This window comes from Phyllostomus hastatus, unplaced genomic scaffold (assembly GCF_019186645.2).
Source record: "Phyllostomus hastatus isolate PE091 unplaced genomic scaffold, TTU_PhHast_1.1 phas_contig_150, whole genome shotgun sequence".
In the NCBI taxonomy this organism is placed as follows: domain Eukaryota; kingdom Metazoa; phylum Chordata; class Mammalia; order Chiroptera; family Phyllostomidae; genus Phyllostomus; species Phyllostomus hastatus.
In genome coordinates, this window is record NW_025333611.1 from 22187751 (window position 1) to 22214021 (window position 26271).

Consider the following 26271-nt stretch of genomic DNA (forward strand, 5'->3'; position numbering starts at 1 on the left):
TGCTTCTTGCTTGCAAGCAGAACCATCATTTCTCTTACTGAATTAACAGAGACCTTTATGTCTTCGTTCAAGTGGAGAAAATTGTCACCGTGACTTTTTGAACCAGGATCTGACATAGATCTTAACCGAGGCCTCTTTCTGCTTTCGCACAGAAGCCACAAGTCATTAGAGCTATCAGCTGCAGTTAGACAGGTCTGTCTGCATGTGCACAGCCAGCTCCGCCATTCAGGGGGCTTGGTCAAGGAGCCACCCAGAGTCCTCTTAGGGTTGGCCCTTTCCATGGGATGTTTTTACGCTTGTGTATTTGTTTTCTTAAAGGTTTTTAGTCCATCACCCTATACATCTGTCAACTTTCTCGGGGCTTATATTTGGAGCTTTTCCTGTTATGGGCTTATATTCTAAAATTCATTCTTTGGTTTGAGGTTTGGTTCACCTAAAATCGCACAAAACTGGTGGAACCAAACCTCGGACTGCGGAGAGCCGACATTCTTAACCCTGCTCTGTGGTGCTGCCTTAAATTCTACCTTTTCTTACCGTCTCCCACCTTCAGGGGGATGAGATGTTGGTGCAAATTGGGGTTCACTTACTTAAATCCCAGGGTTAAGTCCATCTCTGTACCTATTCCCCCTGAGGCACAAGTGAGGAGTTCTGGTTCTGCAAGTCACCAAGAACAGCCAGGGGGCGCCCTCCTCTGTATGGGGTTGGACTCAGGAGCACTGCCCGGCTCTGGAAGCCATCCTGCCTTCCCATTAGGGGCAGCCTTGCTTCCGGGCAGCTCCACATTGTTGGACTTACCCAGTCAACTAGCTAGGGACATACCCACCACTCCTAGCAATAGAGGCTCTTCTGCACTGAATTAGCAAAAATACCAATGAGGGATTCTTCTTAACATAGATAAGAATACCATCTTCTCGTCCCACACCCCCACATGGTACTCCCCAGCTTCTTTTTTTTTAAGATTTATTATTTATTTTTAGAGAAGGAAGGGAGGGAGAGAGAGAGAGAGAGAGAGAGAGAGAGAGAGAGAGAGAGAGAGAGAGAGAGAGAGAAACATCAATGTGCGGTTGCTGGGGGTTATGGCCTGCAACCCAGGCATGTGCCCTGACTGGGAATCAAACCTGCAATGCTTTGGTTCACAGCCCAAGCTCAATCCACTGAGCTACACCAGCCAGGGGCTCCCCAGCTTCTTAATAGACTCTAAGCAAGAATCTGCTGAGGTTTTGACTGAACCTGGCTCTGTGAAACTCATAGATTCAAGAACCTCCTTAGAGATGATTTTAATTCAGCCCTCTCTTACAGATGAGGAAACCGAGACCCAAGTGGGGTTGAATGAATTAAGCCTTTTTCTAGTATCTGGTTTACTGTGTGATACTGAGATTTTAAAATTGAGTTGAAAACATTCTTTTCAATTACAGAAAAACCTTGGTGGTTATAGAAATATTTGCCAAAAAACAAACAAAATGAGGACAATAAAAATAAGCTAACATGAAATTAATCAGAGACAGACATTTTAAACTTTGTGAATATACCCATCTCGGATTTTTGTATGACTATATATGTCACTTATTAAAATGGTACCATATAGTGTTCATGTTGTTTTATGTCCTGCTTTTCATTTCACAATATGTTATGACATCTTCCCATGTTTTAAATAGTCTTCCATAACATAATTCTAAATACTTACATATTATCCCTGTGCTTGGGGATCTGGTTAAATTAACATATTTTGTTTAGATTTTTTTGGTGGCTTCCAAGATCTTGGTATTAACAACAAAAATGAAATGATGGATTCATTTCCAGATGCTGTTTTTTAGTTGAAGTTAAATTAAAAGTTACCCCAGGATGAGAGGGTGAATAATGGCCAAAGTTGCCCAGCTCATGGGTATCACTCTATAGATTTGAATCCCAACTTCTTAAAAAAAATTGATGTATCAATTATGGAGAGAGAAGAGAGCGAGAAACTCAATTTTTGTTCCAAGTATTTATTTATTCATTTTTTAAAATCCTGACCTTAGAACATGTTCATTGATTACAGAGAGGGGGGAAAGGAGGAGAGAGAAGGAGAGAAACACTGATGTGAGAGAGAAACATTGATCAGTTGCCTCTCATTCATGCCTTGACCAGGACTAAACTTGCAGCCCAGGCATGTGCCCTGACTGGAAATCGAACCTGCAACCTTTCAGTTCATAGAGCGACGCTCCAACCAACTGAGCCATGCTAGCCAGGGGTACTGGTTGATTCTTTTATGTGCCCTGACTGGGGATCGAGCCCACAGCAATGCTCCAGCCAAGCAACCCAGTCAGGGCTGAATTCCCATATCTTTCATCTTAGTCTTATGTTTTCTATTGCTCCAGGTGCTTTAGCAGTTGTGCCGTTTTCCAAGGAAATCCGTTTCCCTCTCGAAGGAGCATATTTGTTTTCTCACCATCACCCTTGCTTGCTGCCCTGTCTTGCTGAGGCTGTTGACGTTTGTAGAGGTACACGGTGTTTTAGCACCTGAAGCTGCGCAGCTGCAAAGGAAACATGCCCAGTCCTTCCCTTCCGCCTCCCATTCATGGCTTAACCTATAGACTTGGGAGCTGGTTTTAATTTGACAGTTGCTGTGTATGTGTGTTTATTTTAAAACTGCCCCCACCCCTTAATTCTTTCAAGGAGACCTTTGTTTGAAATCGTACACCCTTCCCCTCAAAGCCAATCTGTGCCCCAAATCTTGATGAGATTACTTTATTTGGGGAAATTGATAAATTCAGAGTGGAGTTTCTGCTTTATCCAACCAAATTGGTTTGAATTATGGCCTTAGAGCACAGGCTTTACGCAACTTAGAGGGTTTGAAAGCAATTGAATGTGACCCTCTGCTTCTAGAGACTCCAACCTGGGTTTATTCCACAAAGAAGAAACATTTTTGTTTGTTTCAGTTTCTCATTGCGTGCTGCATTTCAGCCCCTTTTTGCTGTGAGAAATTATGGAAAAAACTTAGTTGTTTGTTTTTTTGTTTTTTTCAGTTAAGGGCAGGGAGAGGAATAAGGAACCAATTATTCTAAACCCTCTCATTTTATTGATTAAGAAAATATGGGCCAGAGAGGGGAAATAATTTGCCATAGGTCACACAGCAAAATAGACATTTAAAATTTTTTCTTCTTTTTTAATTTTACGAGGCTTAGGACTCATTTCTCTTGCTTTGGTGTAGTATTGTTCTTACACATTTTTTGAGGCAGGGAATATGAGGGACTGTTAAAGACTGGATTTGTCCCCTCAAAATTCATGTGTTAAAGTCCTAATCCCTAGTACCTCAGAACGTGACTGTATTTGGAGACAGGATCTGGGAAGAGATAGTTAAATGAAATGAGGTCATGAGGGTGGCCCCGATCCAGTAGGACTGGTGTCCTCATGAGAAGAGAGTAGTACGCAGACACACACGGGCAAGACCCTGGGAAGATGCAGAAAGGAGAGGAGGGCTGTTTACGAGCCAAGAAGAAAGGCCTCAGAAGAAACTAACTCCGCCCACACCTTGATCGTGGTCTCCTAATCTCTATCTAGAGTGTGAGAAAATAGATTTCTGATGGATAGGGTGCCCGGCCTCAGATACTTTGTTGTGGCAGTTCTAGTGAACTATTGCAGGGGGGAGTTAAGAGCAAAGACATTTAAAAACTCAACACTTCAAAGGTAGAAGGTTCTCAGTGCACATAAAAGGGAAGCCCAGGAAATTGATATTTATAAGAAATTGTGTTCGTGCTCACTGATTCTGTCATGATTTTCTATGTGTGGCATCTCATTCCGTCCTGATAACATGCCTAGATTATAGTAACTAGACCCCCTTTACAGATGCAGAAACTGAGGCTCTGAAAGTTGCCTTGTTAACTAACTGGTGGAGCTATCTCCACATTCACCCCACTGCCTAACTTTAAAACCCTCACTCAGTCCTCTGTGCCACTTCCCAATGAGGAAGGTAATGCAAGCTGTTTGGTAAACATTGCTATCAAGTTTTTAAAAGTTAGGAGAAAAAATGGACTCCACAGTCTCAGGGACTTGCAGTCCACTTAATTGATTGGACAGGAAATTTTTGGTACCTGATTTTAGAATGAAGACAGAGATCAGGGAGATTTAAAAAGATATTCAAGGTATTTGAATTTCACGACTAAGTCTTCCCAGTGGCTTATACCTTCGCATTTTGAAATGGGCAGCTACACATAATGAAGAATTAATGTTCGTTATGATAGACCCCAGGCCCCGAAGGAATTGAACCCATCAAAGGAGAATGTGACACACTGGGTCACATTTGCTAAAGCAGGAAACCAGATCCATGTGGGGGAGCTTTGCCCACAGAGTCCCCACCCCCCACCGTGGATGAGAATAAGTCTACCAAGACAAGATCTGCTTGGGGAGGAAAGGTGGCCAATTTCTCAAAGGAGAAGGGCTGGAACTGTTCCTCAGTGGGCTTTTATTGGGTTTTATTTGCATAGGAGTATAGGGTGTATATGTAAAGCTCATCAGTTATTGTCAGGCAGAAATGATTAAACAATAGGTAACATTCAAAGAACTCTGAGGGCTTATTCTGAGTCAGTGTCAGATAGTTAAAGGGCCATAAAACTTTGGGGAACAAACTCACTTAATGCTTGGACCCTTATCACTTAAATTGAGGGTATTAACAAAGTAGGTTTCATAGGATGTTATGCATTCTTTCTTAGGCCTGATCACCCCAGGGAACCCGCCCTTTCCAGCACAGGGCCACACCTACCTCCGGCATTGTTTCAGGCTTAAGTCAGGCAGGGGAAGCAAGGTCCCCAAGAGATTTGGAGACTTCTTGCAGACAGAATGAGGACTCAGGCTATGTAAAAACTGAGGGGTGAGGATCCATCACCCCCTTTTTCTGTAGCCCCCCAAGTCCTTCCCTGAGGGCCCCTTCATGACCGTGCCTGTCTTAGGTCATTCCTCCTTTGAGAAATCATAGCTATCATTGGCTAACTGGTCATCTGCCCAGGGCCAAGCAGGGTGAAGAGAAAGGGGGCAGACGGATGCCCCTACAAGGAAGATAAGCTTTGTCTCCTAAGTGGCTTATGGTCCCAAGGTCTTTTTACTCAGCCTTAGCCACCAGGGGTTACAGTTTCTGAAACTAGGCAGAACGGTTCCCAACAGATCCTTACGTCTGTAATGTGGGCAGATGTGGAAACTTATTTAAGAATAAGACCTGAGAAATATGCAATCAACCAAAGGAAAAAAATTCAAATTAACTTGAGGTGCTGGTAAACCCAGTTGTTATGATCGGAGAAATATGAGCTGCTTGAATGTCAAATATAGATCGTTCTCTTACAGCTGCGTCCTCCCTGTTTCAAGGTTGTGTGGCCTACCAGTGCCGAAATATGTAGGTTTAAACCTACTTGGACTTCATTTGTAAGGAGACACAGTCAAGTTAAGACTTCAGTGGGTTTTGTTTTCAGCATATTCTGGGGTTAAGTCCCAGCGAAGTCAGTCATAGACTAGCTCTGTGACTTTGTTGCCTCTGTCTTTGGAACAGAATATTAATTCAACCCCTTCTCACCAATTTTTCATCACTGCACCCATCACCCTAGCTCAAGCCTGTCACCTGACTGCAAGAACCCCTAATTGAATCACTACCATAGGGCTATTCTCCACACATAACCAAGGTGATCCTTGGAAACTGTAAATCAGATCCCGTCACAGCTCGGCTAAAACATCGACTGCACTGGGAATGGCTCTCGAGGTTCCACGTGTCCTGGCCATGACTTTCCTGACCCCAGTCCTGCCTCTCCCCCTCAGGGCTTGGGCATCAGCCATCCTCCCCTCTTGCTGTCCCTTGCATATGCCATGTCCACCTCCAGCTCAGAGCTCTGCACCGGCTCCTCCTCTGAGCAGGAAGCAGTCTTTTCCAGGAGCAGTTCATTACTCGACTTGCTCCCTCCAGTCCGTCAGAGCTCTGTTTGGCAGACAGCTTCTGACATGCCTCTGAAACCCTCATCGGAAGCAGACCCAGGCTCTCCTCCAAGCCTTACCCTCTTTCTGAATTTCACTTAGGACTCTGGAAATTACACTCATTTCCTAGCTTACTTGTTCTTTGCCCTTTCAACCCTACAGGCCAATGGCAGGGAATTTATTTTGTATTATTTTGTATTTATGTTGTATCCCTAGCCCTGTGAACAGGAGGCATTTTCAATTATTGAATGAAGGAATGAAAAGATAAGTAAATAAATAAATGAAAAGGCACACTGCTCCTTTAATGTAAAGTAATGTGCTTACTTTGGATAAAGGGGTTTGGGGACAAGGGTGTCAAGGAGACAGTATTATCAGAAGGCTATGAGACTGTCTGCTCCCTGGAGATAGGGACGATATGTAGGTTGTTCTCTGCTGTACTCACAAAGGCCTCGCTCAGTCCAGCCTTGAATGACTGATGAAAAGACTTGGGATAACAGCGACGTCAGTGACAAAAAACACGGATGAAAGCTGCTGTGTCTGAGGTGACTTGAAGAGACTTGCAGGTCTGTGACTCGTTTGCACAATTTAATACATGTCACAACTTGCTTTGTATGCATGGGACAACTGCCTCTGTACACTTCAGCAGTCACACTTTTGTTTTAATCCTCACCTGAGGATATATTACTGATTTTAGACAGACAGAAGGAGAGAGTGAGGGGGGGCGGAGAGAAACATTGACATGAGAGAAAAATATCAATTGGTACGTGCAACTTCATGTCTTTGCAGGAAGGGATAAAGGTGGCAGGCCTTCGAGTGCAGGGAATGTATTCCTGTAATATCAGTGTGATATTTGCAAGTAAAAGCAGTCTTCTAAAGAATTTTTTTTTATCCTCGCCCAAGGACATTCTTGTTTCATTGCTTTTAGAGAGAGGAAGGGAGAGAGAGAAACACAGATGCAAGAGAGAAGCATCGATGTGTTGCCTTTTGTACATGCCCAGACCTGGGAATGAAACCCACAACCTTTTAGTTATGAGATAACACTCCAACCAACTGAGTGGCACTGGCCAGGGCAAAGCAGTCTTGAGTACATCCCAAGAGGTGCCTGTTGTGTACAGTCTTAAATCTTTGTTGAAGGTGAAGAAACATTTCATGATGGGATTAACTGCCCACTAGTCTCATTTTTTTGAGTTCTGATCATTTTTAAGTGAGCCTCAATTGCATCTATTTCAAGGGTTCATTTCCTTCAAAGTCAGCCTGACTTCTTAAAGTCCTTGTTCTCAAACCATCTGCAGTTTTCTCTGTCAATATAACTTGGAGAAGTTTGGGACCCAAGAGTCAAAAATGGCCACTGCTTTGGTAACTAGCCATCTAACAATGAAAGCTGCGGTGTGCAGGTTTCTAGGCAGATAGATGGCTGTGAGCAAGAGAATCAGTCCTCACCGTTGTCTGCTTTTGTGTGAAGAAAGAGCCAGAAAAAAAGTGTGATATTTTCTATCCCCTTGGCCCCCGATACTCCATTTTAGGAAGCGTGTTTGGGCTCTTGTGAAAGGTATTTAAAGATAAAGAAATGAAAAGTCAAGCTGCCTTTTAGGGATAGAGGGAAGGGTGAGGAGGCATCCAGGTGAAAGGAAGTAAGCTGAGAAGATGTGGCTCCAGCTGTTTTGGGGGGAGGGGCACATGAAAATGTATTCCTGCGTTTTTGCCATCAGACCTTTGGATTTTGGTCTTCCCTCCTTGCCTATGCATAAGGCTACTTTGACAACCCCAGAGCAGACTCCGGGAATGTCACCAATGGCGTGACCTCTGCAACCAGATTTAGCAACTGGAACTTCATCACTTTCTTCAATAAAATTCAAGCAACCATCACTGGGTACAAAGGCCGTGACTGTGTTTTTTTAGACATTCTTGAGCAGCTAGACCCTGGCACACACCCTGGTGGCAGGATTTGGCTGTTTGGCTTCAACCCCTGCTTCTTCCCTTTGCACGGGAAGTGCCTCCGAGAGGGTTGGCCTTCCGGGCTGTGCCCGAATGGATTTTTTTTTGGTACTGTTTATTATGCCGCTTCTGTTTATTGTCAGTGGCTGGAGCTTCCTGGCAGTACGAAGGCTGTGACACTTTCCCATCCTGCCAGCGCCACGGGCCTGACTGAGCAAAAGAGCATTTGCATCCAACTTTTAAAGAAACGTGCATTTATTAAACAGCTACTATGCATCGAATCTGGGCTTCAGACTCATGTCAGTCCTTTGGGGCAGATGAAAGTTCTCTCATTGTACAGCCAGAACTGTGGCTCCAGAGTCCCCTCTTTTTCACCGTTTCATCAGGCTGTCTGGCATGTCAGTTTTTTGGCCACAGAGTGAGTGAGGAGGCCTGGACGGACTGGACAGTCTCCCGCACCATCCCAGTCTCTGGTGCCTAGACTCCAGAGCAGAGCAAACTGGGGAACATCTCTGGTCTTTGAAACAGTCCCTTCCTCCCACGCTGTGTCTCCAAGGCCCTTTCCATGGCAGCATGGTGTGAGTTACAACATTGCAGCTGTATGTTCTCTTAAATGCACCCACCACGGGCCAGTTTTAGGAAGTTGCATAAGCCAGTGGTTTGTGTGCTTACGACCACAATCCCCAGGCAGCCCCCACCAATTTTAAAAGTATAAGGTCAGACTTGGAGAAGAATCCCTGTGGCCACCACAAATAGATGGGGAATAATTGCCTGTCATTTGAAGGTGCCGCTCACACATTCCAAGCCCAGAGCCTGCATTCCTCCTCTGGGAATTGCATGTTGGCTGGCTTTCAGATTTAGTGAAAGAGTTTCTTGTTTCTTAGAAGCAATCGGGTGGGAATTCACTAGGCTCCCCTGTCATTCTAAAGGCCCAGTCAAAGCCAGCTGCCAGTCAGGAGTGATCAAAGAGGAGAAGCACTTCTGAAAGAGGGAAGTGGGTACCGCACACTGGCCAGCAGCCCAGAAGGGCTAAGTGCCTTGCTCAGGGTCACAGAGTTATGACCAGAATCCAGGGCTCTTCTGGGATGCTCTGTTGCCTTTCCTTTAGTGTAGTGATTTTCAGTGTGACATTAACTCAAGTTCGTCCGTGAATACCTGACTATTCTCTAAACCCCAGGCTCCCACTTCCAGCTGTCTTCTGCATGGCTGCGTGGTCTACCAATACATCTAAATTATTATTCACACTCTTGTGCCTCAACTTTGTTACTCTCCTTTCTGTTCTCCATTTTTATTATCGGGTCTTTCCCGCCATCCTGCCTCGAAATCTCAGTCAGTTTTGACACATCACTTTCCATCATTCCCTTTTTTAAAAAAAATTGAGAGAGAGAAAGAGAAACATCAATTCATTGTTCCATTTATTTATGCATTCATTAGTTGTTTCTTATATGTGCCCTGACCGGTGATCGAACCTGCAATGTTGATATATTGGGATGACGCTCTAACCAGCTGAGCCACCTGGCCAGGGCCTCCCTTCCCTTTCAGTTGCTGAGTTGCTTCCAGCCTTCTCTGCAACACACATACATTTTTCTGATCCATACTCTTGCTGTCATCCTAGATTACAGCAATCACCTTATTCTTTTTCCTTTTTATAATTTTCTTTATTAAATCTCTTTGAAAAATAATCAGATGGCATATGCATTGTGCAACGGGTGAAATGATGTAAGTAGATAGAGGAGAAAGAGGAAAAAAATTAAGTTCCTCAACCTCCTCCCCCTGCTTCCCTCCTCCTACCATGCCCAGCATTGATAATTTGGTGGGCATCCTTCCCGGTCTTTCTCTTCCTCACAAATAAACATAATAAATATATTTATATAGAGTATTTTTTGTTTGTCTTTGCAAGATTTGAAACATATTTTGCACTTATTTAGATCTTCAGTTCAAGATGCCAATTTAACCTGTTTGCAAAATAGCTGCATAATAATATATGGTGTGGCTCTATTGCAGTTTATGAAGTCATGTCCTGTGGTTGGATATTCAGGGTCTGGGCTGAATATTTCCTGCTTGCCTCTCCAGATACCCTCTGTGCCTTTCTTTGCACTGCTCCCTGCCCCGAACCTGCCTGGTCGGCATCTGTAGGTCCTTTGTCTTGGGCACCTGGTGGGACTGGAGGTTAGAGACAGGGTGAACATCGAGTCAGGGCACTTTCCCTGATTGCCCCTTGCCGGGTACCTGTGGAGAGGCTGCATGCCTTCACTGAAGGTCGCAGCTTCTGTCACAAAGACCTGTCTAGCCCTGGCTGGCGTGACCCAGTGGATTGAGCACCATAATGAGAAGCAAAATGTCACTGGTTCGATTCCCAGTAAGAGCATGTGCCTGGATTGTGGGCCAGGTCCCCAGTAGGGGGTGCAAGAGGCAGCCACATGTTGGTTTCCCTCCCTCTCTTTCTCTCTCCTTTCCCTTCTCTCTAAAAATAAGTAAGTAAGTAAGTAAGTAAATAAATAAATAAATAAATAAAATCTTTAAAAAAAAACAAAGACCTCTTTATACAGCTGCTCTCTTTGCTGCCCATAACCAGGCCTTTGCCCTTGCCTCCTTCAGGCCTGGGGATGGTAATGACTCTCAACTGTTGGTCCCCGGATGCTGCACATCCACTTAACTTTCCTGAACCCGGCCCACACTTCGCTAGATAATCCCTTTGCCACGCTCTCTCCAGGAATCCAGTTTGAGTATCCCAGGTGTTTCCTGGCGGTATCAGCGATAAAGCTTGCTTCTGTTTTTCTGCCATTTGCTGTTACTTTCTGACTAGTCCCTTCCTTAATCTCCAGCATGGCCATTCTGTCATCTTAATTTTTCTCTTTACTCTGAAATTGTATTTCACTCATTTTCTCAAAGTCCTTTCAGAGCTCCCAGGATTCAGAATAAAGGTCAGACCCCCTGGCCAAACGTCTCCTGCATCGCCCCCCCCTCCCCATTTCAGGACCCTAGGCGTGAAGGACCCTGCACGACTCCACAGTCCCCTCTGCATGAATTTCCTGCATTGGTACAATTCATTCTCCCACTGCCTGGTTAGGTGATGTTGGACCATCAGCTGAGCTCCCTGACTTTGCACGTCTTCATTAATTCAGTGGGGTGATCACAACACAGAAGTTATAGCATTTAATTGAGGGGTAATTAAACAACATGTACATAAGGCCTTTTAAGAGTCTCTGGCACATAAGGAGTTTTCAGCGAGGGCTAGTTAGGAATTACTGTTCCCCTTCTCTGATCAGAACTGCCTTTGGCTGTACCTACGTGTCCAGATCAGCTGTTTTCCCAAGATGCATCCCTTCTCTGTTATCTACCCAACAGAGGATCCCTCTCTCTCTTTCCCTCTCTCTTTCTCTCCATTTTGCTTTTCAGACCATTTTTAGGTTTACAGAAACGTTGAGTAGAAAGTACAGAGAGCTCCCATGCACCCTTCCTTACTCTCCCCACCCCAGAGGTTCCCCTGTTACTAACGTACTGCATTGGTGTGGAACATTCGTCACACACCAGTTATGAACCATTATCCATATGTTATCAACAACAGTTCACAGTTCTATGTTAAGGTTCACTCTTTGTTGCACAGTTCTGCAGGTTTTGACACATCCATACCCGTCCCGTATCCGCCATAAAGTGTCTTAGTGCGTGGTTCACCTGTCCTGAGAGTCCTCAGTGCTCCATCCGGTCCAAAGCCATCCCTCCCCCCTCTCCCCCCACCTCCCCAAACTGCTGGTCTTTTTACTGTGTCTACTGTTTCACCCTTTCTTGTTTTCTACTGGCTTATTTTATCTTGTTTTTAAAATATATTATATCGATTATGCTATTAGAGTTGTCCCAGTTTTTCCCCTTCCCCCCTCCACCTTGTACTCACATTCCCTCCAGCAATCCCCTCCCTTAGTTCAAGTCCATGGGTCGTGCATGTAAGTTCTTTGGCTCCTCCATTTCCTATACTGTTCTTAATATTCCCCTGTCTATTCTATACCTACCAATCTGTACTTCTTAATCCCCGCACCTCTTCCCCCATTCTCTCCCTTCCCCCTCCCAACTGATAACCTTCCAAATGATCTCCATATCTATAATTCTGTTTCTGTTCTGCTTATTTGCCTAGTTTGTTTTTTTAGACTTAATTGTTGATAGTTGTGAATATACTGCAATTTTAATGTTCACAGTTTTGATCTTTTTCTTAAATAAGTCTCTTTAAAATTTCATATAATAATGGCTTGGTGATGAAGAACTCCTTTAGCTTCAGCTTGTCTGGGAAGCACTTTATCTGCCCCTCCATTCTAAAGGATATCTTTGCTGCATAGAGTAATCTAGTAGCCTTTCTTTCTTTATTTCACATTATATTATTTGTGTTCATGGCTTACTTTTCTTATGAGCTCATCTTCACTTCTCCATAAAGCTAACATACAACCTCACAGCCAGTAACCACACAGGTGTTTGATTCAGGAATGAATTATTAAACCTGCTTATCTCTGGAATCAAGGCCCGGGCTGAAATTCCAGGCTCTCCTGCCTGATGACGCAGGCGTGTGGCTTCTGCACAGGCCCTGGGACTCAGACGCAGGATCCTGCTGGAACGAGGGGCAGCCCAGTTTTCTAGCCTGCTTTTGCGCAGAGAGCTTGCACCCATGGTGTGTGGATAGGGGGCTAAAACAAAACAAAAAAAAATGATAAAACACAAAACTATCACTTTAAGCCAGACCAAACATGGCCATGAATAAGTTCTTGGAAGCACTGACTTTTCTTTAGTCCGCATTCTACTCTGCACGTGGGTCTTGAGCCACACATTTCTCAGGCAGTTTAGTTATAATAGTGATAGCTAACTTGTGTTTGCACTGCAGTTTGGATTTGCCTTTAATGGTGCATGTCTGTAAGAGAGCAATCAAGCAGAGATGGCAGCATAGCAGTGGTGGTGGTGGTAGTAGTAGTAGTAACAGTAGTAGCAGTAGTGATATTTATAGTGCTTACAAGTTATGGAGCCTTTTCTAAGTGTTCAATCCTGCAGCATGACATTTGATTCTCACAATAGCCCCTTGGGGTTGGCCTCATGATCTGTACCTTATAGTTATATAAACAGGCCTCTCTAGAGAGCTACACCTTCACTCAGCAGAGGAAACTGAGGCCCAGAGACACTTCAAGTCACTTGCCTAAGATCATACAAGTAAGTGGCAGAGACACAAATGTAGCTCCAGCTTCCAGTGCCCCCTGGGCTGCTCACTGAATGCTGGGTGGCTCTGCACGCTGCTCTCAGGGCCAGTTTCCGTCCCCGGCAGCATCCTGACCACTCCCCCTCCCCAAAGCCCAGCTGAAAACATGCCACCGTTCTTTCACCCACATCTGCTTCACCCTATTTTCTGATTAGACATGTTTGCTTCCACCCTCAACCTCGCCCACCCTGCCTTCCCTCAGCACCCCTCCGCCACCACCACCACCACTGACCCAGGGATCCTTCGTGATCGCCACAGTCTCCATCTGCCATGCTGCCCAGGACCTGGCAGGTCCCTGTGGCTCTGCTTTGGACCCTGCTTTTGCTTCTGATGGGCCCACGTTACTTCGTTTTCCGGGAACAGGGGTGGTGTTTCTGCTGTTCCGTTAGATCATTTTCAGTGATTCTGGAAGAGGATATTCAATCCCGTTGACTCACGTGGGAAATTTTGTCCCCTTGTCAATTCTTTTACAGCCCTTTGGAGTAGCTCAAGGAAAAGGTCTCAGTGTAGTGGCAGTGTGTCTTAAGTACCTCCCGACGCTGGGTACGCTCCCTTTTTAACAAAGGTGGCAGATCCGAGCTCAGCTGTTAGAACCCTTTTGAAGGCAGCAAGAATATAGCCAAAATTTTGTGGCGTTTTTCTTCCTAGACTTCATGTCTATTTTTGGTAAGTGATACTGGCTTAGAATTTATGTGAGATAAAGAGTGTTTTCTTTTAAAAGACATTTATTTCCGCATGATACTAAGTCAATAATAGTACAGTTTGTACCAGGATACGTCAAATACCATGAAAATAGTGTGCAAGTGACTGAGGTGTGGGCCTCACCAGCCCAGCCACCCTTGCTGCTAGAGAACGGAAAGGCTGTGTGGCTCCTCCTGAGCTGTGTGTGCTGGGGTCTCTCCCCTCCCCACCCTCCCAGGTCCTGGCCTGGTTATCCGCTTGTGCTGATCCCTGCCTGGAGCCCTCCTAAGGGTGGAGAGACTGTTATCAGGGCCTGGGATTAAAGAGCCTTCATAGTTCATCCCCCCACTGCACTCTGGCCGAGGGCAGGCTGCAGAACTTCGCTGGCCCTTTGATAACTGCACGTCCGGCAGGGTGAAGGTGAAGTTCTGGGGAGGGAAGAACGTGCAGAGCAAACCTGGATGTTCCGGTGGAGGAGACTGAGCAGCACCCCTGTTCTGGTTCATGCTGCCCTCAGCGACTGCTTCCTTGGCCTTCCTTCTCCTCCTCCTACCCTGCCCTCTGCCCCTGCAGGACCAGACCAGACATGATGGAGTGACAAGGGCTTCTCATTTGGGGATGAATTCTGCTATGAAGGGAAGCTATGTTTTGAAGGGAGTGCCCCAGGTTAGCCTCCACCCAGCACACTGCGGTGGTTGTAGTATGCTGGATGCTTAGAGAAAGGAAGAGTGCTCCTGAGATTCGTCTGTAGCGGTTGAGAAGTTTGGAATAGCCAACCAACCCCGCAAACTGTGCCCCGTTTCAGTTAGGACTCAGAGCCAGGAAATGCACTGCTCTGCAGGATTGCTTTGTTTGCTCCAGACCTTTCTGTCTCTGTGTGTGTGTCAATGGTATGTTTGTCGTCGAAGGTCCTAGAAACAGATCCATGCCTTGTGCAGGGAGTATGGGCTTGGGGGCAGGTTTGAGACCTCTCCACCCACTCTCCATTCTGGGCCCAGAAGAGAGCAAGTAGATTGTTATCTCTCTCCTCTTGGAGGCTCATTTCTGGTGGAGGAATGACCTGGAGGGGCTCTGGGAACTTGCTGGGGCTGAGGCAGGTCAGGGAGTTAAAAGGAAAAGTCTCGGCCGACCTTGGCTGCTGGTGGCAGGAGCTGAGAACAGTTGCTGAGGGTTGGCTGGGGAGTGGCGTCTCTGGAATTCCCTTTATGGCAAGGTCTCTAGATTTTGATGAACAGAACGTTAGTTCAGTTCTTGAGTATTTGTGAGAAGGGAGATTACAGTGGCCATGTACAATGATACGGAAAAATAATAATGAGGGTAGCTCACATGTGTTAAGCATTTCTAGCACACCAAGCACAGTTCAGCCCTTTACATAGAGTACCCCCTAATCCATGCTAACCAGCACCCTAAGAGAGAGGTATCATTGTGTCCATTTCACAGACGGTGAGGCTGAAGGCCTGAGAGGTAGCGTCACTTGTCCAAACACAGGTAGTATTAGTGTTAGAATCCCATTACAATTTAAACTCACATCCATGTGTCTCATCCAAGGTGCATATGAACAGCAGAACCAGGATGAGATCTCTGGTGTCCTAAGAGGCTTTCGGTACCTTGTTCTGAGTATCATTTTGAGTCCACTGGACTATCTTAGAAAACCTGTTCTCTCTCCTCTTTAAATGAGGCTGCTTTGGGGAAGCAAAACAAGATTTCATCCGTGTAGCCTGTCCATCCCGCTGTATTTTTAAGAGTAGAAGTGTTCTCAGGGAGTCAAATCTAATCCCAGGAGGGCCTTTATTTTACATAGCCATCAGCACCTTCCTCTGGATTTAAAAGGATCTTGAGTTCCCACTGAGGGTCAGAGTCAGTATCCTGTGATCTGAGCACAAGTAACAAAATATTGGATTTTGGAAGGCTCGCTCTCCATTTTACATCCTCTTGTTTTCCTTCCTAGGATTCCAGTTTTTACTCCAAGCTGCTGGAATGTCTGCGGAGGGTGGGACGCAGCAGCCTGAAGAACTGTTCTCAGGCTGACTTGATTGACAGGGGAAAATCCACAGAGTGCGCTGGTTCTCAGGGGTCGTGTTCTCACCACCTCCGATAGATGGAGGTGAACATTTCAGTTCTTTTAAACTGAAAACGAGATGAGAAAAATGAAAATGGGAACCAACATTGCCATTAGGCTTGAGTTCAAGATTCTGTTCTTCCATTTTGTATTCTCCTTTGAATCGCAGCCATTCTTAACAACTTCCCTTGTTAACATAGTTTATTTCCTCCTACCTTCCCTCCCCTCCATTCTCCCTCCCCTCCTGTCTCCTTTGTTCTCTCTCTCTCTCTCTCTCCCCATCCCCTCCCTCTTTCTCACAAACTTCTCATTTTTTTAGAGTGGCTTGTCTTAATTATTAGTAGACCCTAGTGAAGGAAAAAAGTTGGACTTCATCGCTTCATCAGACTTCAAGGACCTGCGCTACCCGGGGTTGTAAATCAGGTGCTTTATGAGCTGCACTGACACATTGAGGCCAGGAGGGCCAGGTTTACCGCCCTGGTTTATAAGCAACGGAGGAACCGTTAGTGGATTCCTCGTTACCCACCGCAGCGCTCTGGTCAGCAGTTTCAGCGCTGGAGCAGCCAGATGCAGTGTTAAGCAGAGAAGAGGGTCCTGTCAAAAAGAGCCACTTAACAGCTCTGGCAGCTGACTTTGGTAGTGGGAGCATTGTTTCTAACACCACAAGGGTGCAGGTTCCATTCCCAGACAGGGCACTTTCCGAAGTTGCGGGTTTGACCCCTGGTCGGGGGTCAAGGCACACAACACAGGAGGGAACTGATCGGTGTTTCTCTCTCGTGTCAACCTTTCTCTCTCTCTCACTCAATCCCTCCTTTCTTCCCCCCTTCCTCTCTCTCTGAAATCAGTTTTAAAAAATCCTTGGGTGAGGATGAAAAATAATTTTAAAAAAAAAGAAAAAAGAAAGGGCCACTTGTCATAGGTTTAAGGACAGTTGGTACAGTGGCTTTGAATGGAAGTAGGTGTGGTCTCCTACGGTAGGAAACCTGGATTTGCTTCCAGCTGAAACCAATCGACTGTGTCACTCGGACAAAGTCATTCATCTCTTTGTGTTTCTCTGCCCATTTGGAATTTGGGAACAATCAACCCTTTTCAACATACTTCTTAAGGCTTTTTAAAAAAAATTTGGGGTCATGTAAATGATGTGAATGGGCTAAATATAACTAATATTTAGAGGTATTTACTTGTGTGCTTGATATTTTATACATTGTACACAGTCAGGCGGACACACACACACACTTTTCCCCTCACTTACACCTGGAAGGCCCCCTGTGTGACGAGCTAGCTATTATTTTCCACTTCTAGCTAACAAAAACCCTGAGATTCTGAGAGGTTAAGTCCTAACTCAAGATCACATGGCTAGTTAAATGGTCTGCCTGATTCTCCCAGTAGTGGGAGAACCCAGAGACACCCACACTTATCCGCTGGTGTGCCTGGTACTCCTATGGGCTGCAAGACCTGGCCACACTCAGCCCTAAGCGACAATGCAGGGTCTAAGGCAGGTAGAGTCCTTGGCTGACTACTTCGGGCTCTGAGTAGCTTCATTTTGCATTCCTGGTACCCTCCAGATTACCCCAGTGTGCTCTAGCAATACCGTCATCCTCTGTGTCTCTCATTACATGAGAAACATCGGTAGGCACCAAACTAGACCCTTTTACCTCTTTGGGCATCAGCTCATGGATGCTTGACAACGGTAGGTGCTAGGAACAGAAAGTAAAGAGCCCACAAAGCCATGTTCATCTGTCCTTCCTAACATCAACCAGGACACCTTTTCATCTTGGATGTCAGATTTGTTTGTCTTGCTGGGTTTCACCCCCAGCATGTGTTCCTCTATGAAGCTGGTCCTGGAATTCACAGACAAGCATGCTCTGTAACAGGGGAGGTTTGGTGTTAGGTGGCTTGGAAGTCGTCAGTAGTTACGTCATTCTTCAATGACAAGCCCAAGACTTGCTTTTCAGACTCTTTGGGTCTGATGGCAGTTTGCCTGGGCTGCCCTTTGTCCCACATGCATGGAAAGGGTTAAAATTTTAATACAGCAGTTTTGTTAACCCCTTTAATAAAAATTAGGGGGACAAGCCGAGGATCCCAGGGACAGCCTCTCTTGGCGTTCTGTGAGCTGAGGTCTTGGTATCTCTGTTTAGATTCCTGATGATTGAGCCAAAGATGGTTTATTTAATTATCATCTGAAGAGTTTCCAATGATTACCAACTCAATGATGTTAATTCCACTTAGATCAGCTCTTACTGATTCCCTGCACACATTGGGCCTGAGGGAGCTTTTGACCCTGGCTGACATCTGATACTTGTTGAAGGAAGCAATGGTCATTCCAGTGGCTCAGGGCTGGATGTCCCTAGGCAAAAGATGGTCACATTTCAGAGCTGGTCTCTGTTAAGGCAATCACTGGCTCCTGTCCAAACACCAGCTTACTTCAGCTCTTTACTGGAAAGATAAAAAGACCATCAGAAAAGCACTGAGCTATGAGAGGGAGCTCATAGTGGTTGGCCAAAAAGTTCATTTGGTTTGTTCTGTACGATGGCTCTAGGAGCACTTAGTTGTCTTGAACTTCATTTGAAACAATTTTGTTAGACTGTATTGTGACAGCTGTCATAACAATGTGTATTAAAAAAATCAAAATTGGTGAATTTTTGTGTAGCCATTTTAATATCGAAGATGGAAGAAAATAAGCAACATTTTCAGCATAGTATGCTTTATTATTTCAAGAAAGGTAAAAATGTAACTGAAATGCAAAAAAGGATTTGTGCAGTGTATGGAGAAGGTGCTGATACTGATCAAATGTGTCAAAAATGGTTTGTGAAGTTTTTTGCTGGAGATTTCTTGCTGAACCATGCTCCACGGATAGACCAGTTGTAGTTGATAGTCACCGAATAGAAACATTAATTGAAAACAATCAGCATTTTACCATGTGGGAGGTAGCCAACATACTCACAGTATCCAAATCAATAAAGTTACTGGGGCAAATGAAAAAGTCTTTTATTTTATGGAAAAAACTAAATAGGCTTTTTGGCCCACCCAAGATTATTATGAAGCTCCTGCTGGAGGCTCCTCTGTCATCTTGTGTCTTCCTAGACACACAGAACTGGGCCTGGGACAGTGGTTTCTGCTACTGGTCTGTGAGCTGGTCCTGAGCTGGCTGATGGCTACGTAAGAGCCGTGCATGGAGTTTACAAAATACAAGTGGCCAGAGCTGGGCCTGGGAGTCCGTTTTCCCTCACTTAGGAAGGACAGCCCTAGGACAGCCTCCTATAGATTTTCAAGTATTTTTTAAAACAGTAGATTACAATCGACTTCAAGTTTTTTTCTTAATTTTTCTTGAAGTCCAATTTTTTGGCCACTTCACATAATTTTTAACTCAGATGGTCTTCCTGTCACACCAGTATACTAGAACTTCCTGGGTCCCACCCTTCACTCATTCATTTGACCACCATTTAACAGCTATCAAGGATGGGCTGCAAGCAGTAATAAAAGAATCGAAAGACACATGGTTTCAAAGCTAAAAGAGTATTTATTTGGTCAAGTCAGAAAACAACTGAACAATAAACCAGCTCTTGTAGAACAATATAATTGTTTGAACTAAATTGCGATGGTAGCAGGTAGAATTTGCTAGAAAGTCAGGTAATGTGTCCTGGAGGAGAAACCCTTTGACTGGAGGTTGGATTACAGGGAGGACAGTTGTCCGATGCCAGGCAAACATGAGAAAGCAGAGAGAACATCTTTGCAAAGGCTCAGTGGCCCGAGAATCTAATGTGTCACAAGAACAGCACGTTTCTTAGCTTTGCCACTGTATAAAATACGAGGCAATCCGTGATAGAAAGAAGGGTGGCCATACTGACTGAGGCTAGATCACGAGGAGCTGGTAGGTCACACATGCCGGGAATTTGTGTTTGACCTCATTAGTGCATCTCCTTGCCCCACATGTAGCTTCTTTCTAAGTGCCTCATTGATCTGCATCTTTTTAAAACCCTCTCCCCTGACAATATGGCATGATGAAATTTCTTGTTCTCATGCAATACTTTGGAAGCAGGAGAAACTAAGTGGTAATTTGCTTTAGCCTTCATGGACTCCTAGTTTTAATTCTCATTTTCTGCCCCTGTTCACTTTTATTTCTGAAGCCATAAGTCAGCTTGTGGGTGGGGGGGGCTTCCTTTCTTCCCCATAAAACCTATGTTTTCTTTGAAAGCCAGTGCCTGCCTCGCTAACTTCGTTTCATGCCACTTCCCAACTTGATCTTTTTCAAGTTTTCAAAGATACAAAACGCACTCCTTCCTCGGGGCTTCTGCACATTCTGTTCCATCTGCCCGTGGTTCTCTGTCTCCACACCCACCCAAACCAATCTTCCCCAAAAGGCCTTTCCCAGCCTCTATTCACCCAAGCTTCCCTCCCCTATATTTGGGGACACTTAATATGCTTTTATATTTTTCTTGTTGACTTTCTTTTTTCTTTATTGCCAGACTTACCTTTTAAGATCCATGAAAGCTATGACCTGGTATGACGCATTCACAACTTGTACCCTCCCTACCTATTTAGTAATAAATATTAAATAATTATTTGCTAAATAAGCAGATGGATGAATAATGGATGGATGGGGTCCTTACATTGAAATCTTAAGAAAATCCAACTTGCTCTTCCTTTTTTCTTGCTCTAGTCCACTCAGTCACCCTCCTAAGAATTCTCTTCTCCACCCCAAACCTAACAAAGCTTCATCCAACCCTCAGGGTGCAGTCTAAGCTCCATTGATGTAAAGAACTCTCTGAAAGCTAATGCTGATTTGTCTCTCCTGACTTAGGTGTAAAGTATATGCTTATATTTTGTTAATAACCTTGGAGTCTATGAGCATTGTTTCCAGTCAGCTTACTTATCCAAACCGCATCTAAATTGTAATTTTTAGAGACTTTTCTTATCAGAAAAAGCAATTTTAATAATAAAAGCAATAAAAAGATTACATTTCAGAAGACGTGAGAAATACTGAGTATAAAGAAGTATGAATTCTGTGTAATTTTCACCCTGAGCTAAATACTATAGATACTTTGTCTTTTTTCCCCATTGAGTGGTTTTCTTGTACACTCCACAACTTGATGTGCAGGTGTGCATACATGTATAAGTATCCTGAATTTTAAATATAATGTGACTGCCATGTCATTTTAAAGATTTTCAAAGGCTCTTTCATGGTATGCCTGATCTAAGTTCTGTTTCTGAGAATCACTGTAGCGTGTCAACAGAATACCAGACCGGGTGCTGGGCACCGAGATATACTGAGTGCTCACTGACACAGGAAAGATCATAAAAAGAGTAGCTGTATTTCTGAGCGGCTCTGATAGTTTGCTAAAGCAAGAGATGAAACGCTGGAAAAAATCTGAATTAGAGGAAAATGAGAAAGACTGGATTCCCTAACAAACACACCCATTCAGATACTGAATGCCCGGATATCCTCAGTAAATGCGTGCTCACCGGCCTTCAGGAGCCACGAGCTGGGAAAGCCTTGCAGACCGTTCTTCCAGGGACGCTGAGATGTGAGAATGACTCAGGTTCTCTTTTTCTCCTAGAGCGACCGTCTTCTCATCAAGGGGGGCAGAATCGTCAACGATGATCAGTCCTTTTACGCCGATATCTACATGGAAGATGGCCTAATCAAGTATGTATATGGACCCCTTCTCTCCTTAAGGATGCTGAAAAATGTGTACAAATCATAGCACCCTAAAAGAGGTACCAAAGGAGCTCAAGTGAGGATAGGTAATTTAGAAGTGTCCGGAGGATGGTTTAGGGATGGAGAGGCCATTTAAACTGAACCTGGACTTACATAAGATGTAAATGGGCAGAGCACAGGCAGGGCATGTATTTCAGGCAAGATTTCCAAATGGGTCCTTCAGGAATGCATGATTACTTTACAAAATGGTTTGCTATTGGATGCGCATAAGCAGCATAGCCAGGTAACGTTTCTGTGCAGGTTCCTTATCTAGTGCCTTTTAAGAAAGGATTTTATATACACACAGCCTTTCATCACATAAAGCATGGCACATCCCTGCAGTGGTAAGACGCTGTATAAAACTGGAGTGTTCAGCTCATCCTGTTAGCCATCCCTGAACTCGTTCAGTTTTATATTTATATTATTCAATTTCACTGGCTAGTTTAAGATTCTGCTTACAGGAGCCCTCTTACTTATGTCTGAAAACTTGGCTTAGATACGACTTTTTGTAGGGACATTCCTTACCAGCCCCCAAATCTAAGTTAGCTTCCCCTTCTGTGAGCTTTCAGAGCACCTTGTGCTGTTATCAACTGTAGCAATTCTGACACTGTCGGGCCCCCTGGAGAGCAAGGACCTTACTGAGTTCCTCCCCACGCCCCTGCACTGAACCCAGCACTCAGCACAAAGGGCCTCTGGCACTCTTGGAAGAGCTGTGTTTTGCCGAGTACGTAGTACAGCTCAGGCACTGTTAAATGTTATTCCTTATCTCATGTAATCTGCCGGCAATCCTATGAAGTCACTGCCATTATTACCCTCCCCTCATATGAGGAGGAAGAAGAACAGAGAAAACAAATAACTTCCTAAACATCAACATATTAATTAGATACATTAAATGGATGAGTGAACAAGTGTAAGATATTTGTGTTTAATTGCCTTGCCAATTTCCATAAATACCTTTTCATAATAGAAATAGAAAAATGGAAATACTGGGCAAGCTAACTGATATAAAATAATAATTTTGTCAAAATATGTCATGATTGACTTTATATTTTCTATTAAAAATTATTGTATGTAGTTGGCTCTCTTTGGAGGTAGTGAATTCCCTCATTTAGAGATCAGAGATGGAAAAAAATTTAGTACCTAACATTTCTTCCTTAGCTGATACTCATGCCAAGAATCACTGATGGATCACAGAACTTTTCGCAGTTAAGTCCCAAATACAGGCTCAGTCCATTTTCACACACCGACTCAGGTATCTACTACTGGAGTTGAATATGCAGAATGAATTCTTTTTGCCATCTCTATTAGATTCGACTAGAGGCCACTTGCCAGGGATGTTATAGATACAGAGGTGGCAAACACAAGACCTGTGGGCCAAATCCAGCCCTCCACCTTCTTTTATCCGGCCTGGCACCTTGTTTCTACCCAGTGGCAGCACCAAGCTCTTGCTTAACTGTTAAGGAGGAGTTACATTGTACAGTCCTAAAATTACATTCGACCCTTTGAAGGCAACTGCAAGGCTGATGTGACCCCCAGTGAAAATGAGTTTGACACCTCTGTAAGGAATTTAACCATCAGATGTGTGAGTTGGTGGTGGAGACAAGGTTGGATAGACGTGATCTTCATCCCTTCCTGAAATTATCTCTGTCTCTAACAACATTCTTAACAGAGCATCAAATCAGAAATACAGATAGTCCTCCACGTGGGATGGTTTGACTTAGGATATTGTTACTTTACAGTGGTGTGAAATTGGTACACCTTCAGTCGAAGCCATACTTCACATTTGGAATTTTGATCTTCCCTGGGCCAGTGGTAGGAGGTGCATTATTCTCCTGTGATGCTAGGCAGCAGCAGCAGCAGCAAGATGATTTTGCCCAGCTCGGGACTAACCTGAGTGTTCCCAGCATGTTTAAGGAAGGCTAGATTAAGCTATGATGTTTGGTAGGTTAGGTGTCTTAAATGCATTTTTACCTTATGATATTTTCAATGTATGATGGTTTTATTGGGACTTAAAACCCCATCATAAGCCTGAGAACATCTGTCATTTCCTCCAGCTGCTACACAGTGGTTTGCCTGTGAATATTTGTGGGGTGCCTGCTGTGTGCGGGGGCAGTTGCCTGAGTCACTGGACACATGCTACGGGAGATGCCACTGGGACCCAACTCATCATGTCATCATGCCCTCTCCCCCTAGGGAGCTTACTGATTTTTAGAGGAACTGAATAATCTATGTGTGTGTGTGTGTGTGTATGCAAAGAACAGATGTAGCATTACCAGATATTATCAAAATAAAATATTAAATCAGTAGAATGATGAGATTCAGAAGGAGAGGGCTATATGGGGGTAGTGTGGTTATTAATTATAATAGCTGAGAGTTACTGACTTCTTATCTACCTAATAGTGCTTTTTGGCTTAACATAGTAACATTTACTCTCCACAACAACCCTATGGAGTAGGCATTTTTATTACATTTTACAGGTGAAGAAGTTGAGACCTGGTGAGATTAAGTATGGCTTGAGGTTATGGCCAAGGTCATAAAGCTAGTGACTAGCAAAGCCAGGTTTGTGCGCCTAGACACCTCATATGCAGAGCCGATCCACAGCTGTCATTAGACCGTGCTGTCCATAGAAACGTGACTAATGAGGGAGATGGAAGCCGAGCCTTCAAGGGTCACTGTGACCTTGATTAGTTGGGTGGGGGGAGAGGGAAGGCATTTCTGTTTTGGACTTGGTGCAGTACCAGTCGTCAGAATGGTGGAAACACACACACGCACACACACGCATGCACACACGCCAGGCAGCTCTTCATGCCCTTGGTTCTCAGCTTCCCCCAGAGGATAGTCGGTGAAGGAGAAAACAACAGAGACACAATGGACTGGTATGTGGACTAGACGAGGCTTACAACCAGAGCCTGCAATTTTTCCACAGTGTGTTTTGAGTGGTGGTGGCCCTGGAGTGGCCCGGTGGTGATGTGGGGAAGTTGAACTCTTAGGAGATGTCAGAACTACTTTAGAGGCAGAACTAAGATTTCGTGGGCCAGTGGTGGACTTCCAGTGCCCCAAGGGACTTTCCTTGCTTGATTGGCTAGGAGCAAAGAGGAAGCATTCGTGCTACTGGCATCGGGGCTCATGTGTCCCCAAGATGGGAGACACTTAATGACAATGTAGGGGCTTGTGAATCATAGTTCTACCTGGACTCCATTTTGGACAGGCTTAACTGGCCATGTAAGTCAAGGGTGTGGAGTCACATACAATCTGAGCAACGTGAGCTGGTCTATGAGGCGACATTGTTCCAGCAGTAGTGTTGTTTGTCCCTTGCCGTGTGTCATGTGCCTTTGGCGTACTCATCAGCTTCCATCCCACCCAAGTCCCCCTCTCTCCCTCCCTGGGACACTCTGAAGCGCGCTGGATGAAGGTGTGTTGGGTGGAGGTTGTCCGGTTGTCATAACCATCCTTTTTGGCTTGAAGCTTCTGCTGAAATTCTGACCCCACAAAAGCAGCCGCAACTGGGCATCTGCATCTGTAACTTCCTCCCTTCGAATCTGTCTTCACACGTGGTTGCCGGATGAATGGTCGGGGAAGGGAGGAACAGGGGTAGGAAATGAGGCGTGAAAGGACCCGGACAGAGTCCTCTTGTGCTAGTAGCCCAGATGAACCCACTTAGAGGACAGCTAAGTTCACATACCTGTTCTTCGAATGATTCATTACCTCCTGTAGTCTCTCCCAACGGTTCCTTATTTTATACCCTTTCAACTCCCTTTCAGATGTTATTCCTCACCCATAACTAAAACAACAAAATGAAAGGGATAAAAAAAAACAGTATATTTTCAAAAATTCATTTCATATCCTGTATTCCAGATACTCCCAGATAACCCCTGGGGTTACAGTGCTACACGTTTCCACCAGGTAGCGTGTTGGGTTGTTTTGTGTCTTTAAACACTGTGCTTTGTATCTATACCGATCTTTATTTGTTCCTAGATTGCTAAGCTTGTGAATCACTTGCAGAGACTATTTTGATAAAGAGGTGCAATGCTTAAAACCCTTAAAATACTGTTTGTCTTTGGAGTTACTCTTTTAAATTGCCAGGTGTTTCACTGTCTTCCCAGGCAAATTGGAGACAATCTGATTGTCCCTGGAGGTGTGAAGACCATCGAGGCCAATGGGAAGATGGTGATCCCCGGGGGCATCGATGTCCACACTCATTTCCAGATGCCCTACAAGGGGATGACCACTGTGGATGACTTCTTCCAAGGGACAAAGGCTGCCTTGGCCGGAGGCACCACCATGATCAGTAAGTGCCCCAGTGACCCATTCCTGGCCCCAAGTGTTAGGAATGGGATAACCACCAGGCTTGCTGACAGTGACGTGCACCCCTCCCTTGAGACAGTGTGTAGACCTGCCACCCGATGGGCCGTGGTTACAGCAGGCTGGAGTGAGGACGCTGGTGGCTCACTGTAGTCACAGAGAAGAGCTGCGTGAGGCTCAGGGCCGTGGAGGCAGCCGTCTCTGCTGTCTGCCTTAGTGCCAGCGGGCAGGCGTGCGGGTGACGGAGAATCAGAAAGGATTGCCTCTGGGCCCGTCACTGGGGAAAGTGGACCAAACAAGTTGTGGATAGTAGGCAAAACGTTATTTCAGAACTTCCAGTTTGGGTCTCAGGCAGGAGTGGGCAGAGAGCGTGGCAGAGCGTGTGGGTGGTGCTAAGAAGCATCCCTGAGAGAATGACAAAGGAGACTTGAAGTTCTG

At 44.9% G+C, this 26271-nt stretch overlaps 1 protein-coding gene across 2 annotated transcripts in view; it reads left to right on the forward strand.

The window, feature by feature from the left end:
• The window catches only part of DPYSL3 (dihydropyrimidinase like 3), a 104836-nt gene that overhangs the window by 50244 nt on the left and 28321 nt on the right, over positions 1-26271 (forward strand). For both annotated transcript variants that reach the window (XM_045821764.1, XM_045821770.1), the window contains 2 exons: positions 21392-21480; positions 25635-25819. In XM_045821764.1, coding sequence (XP_045677720.1) covers positions 21392-21480; positions 25635-25819 — 274 coding nt within the window. The remainder of the gene's footprint in view (positions 1-21391; positions 21481-25634; positions 25820-26271) is intronic.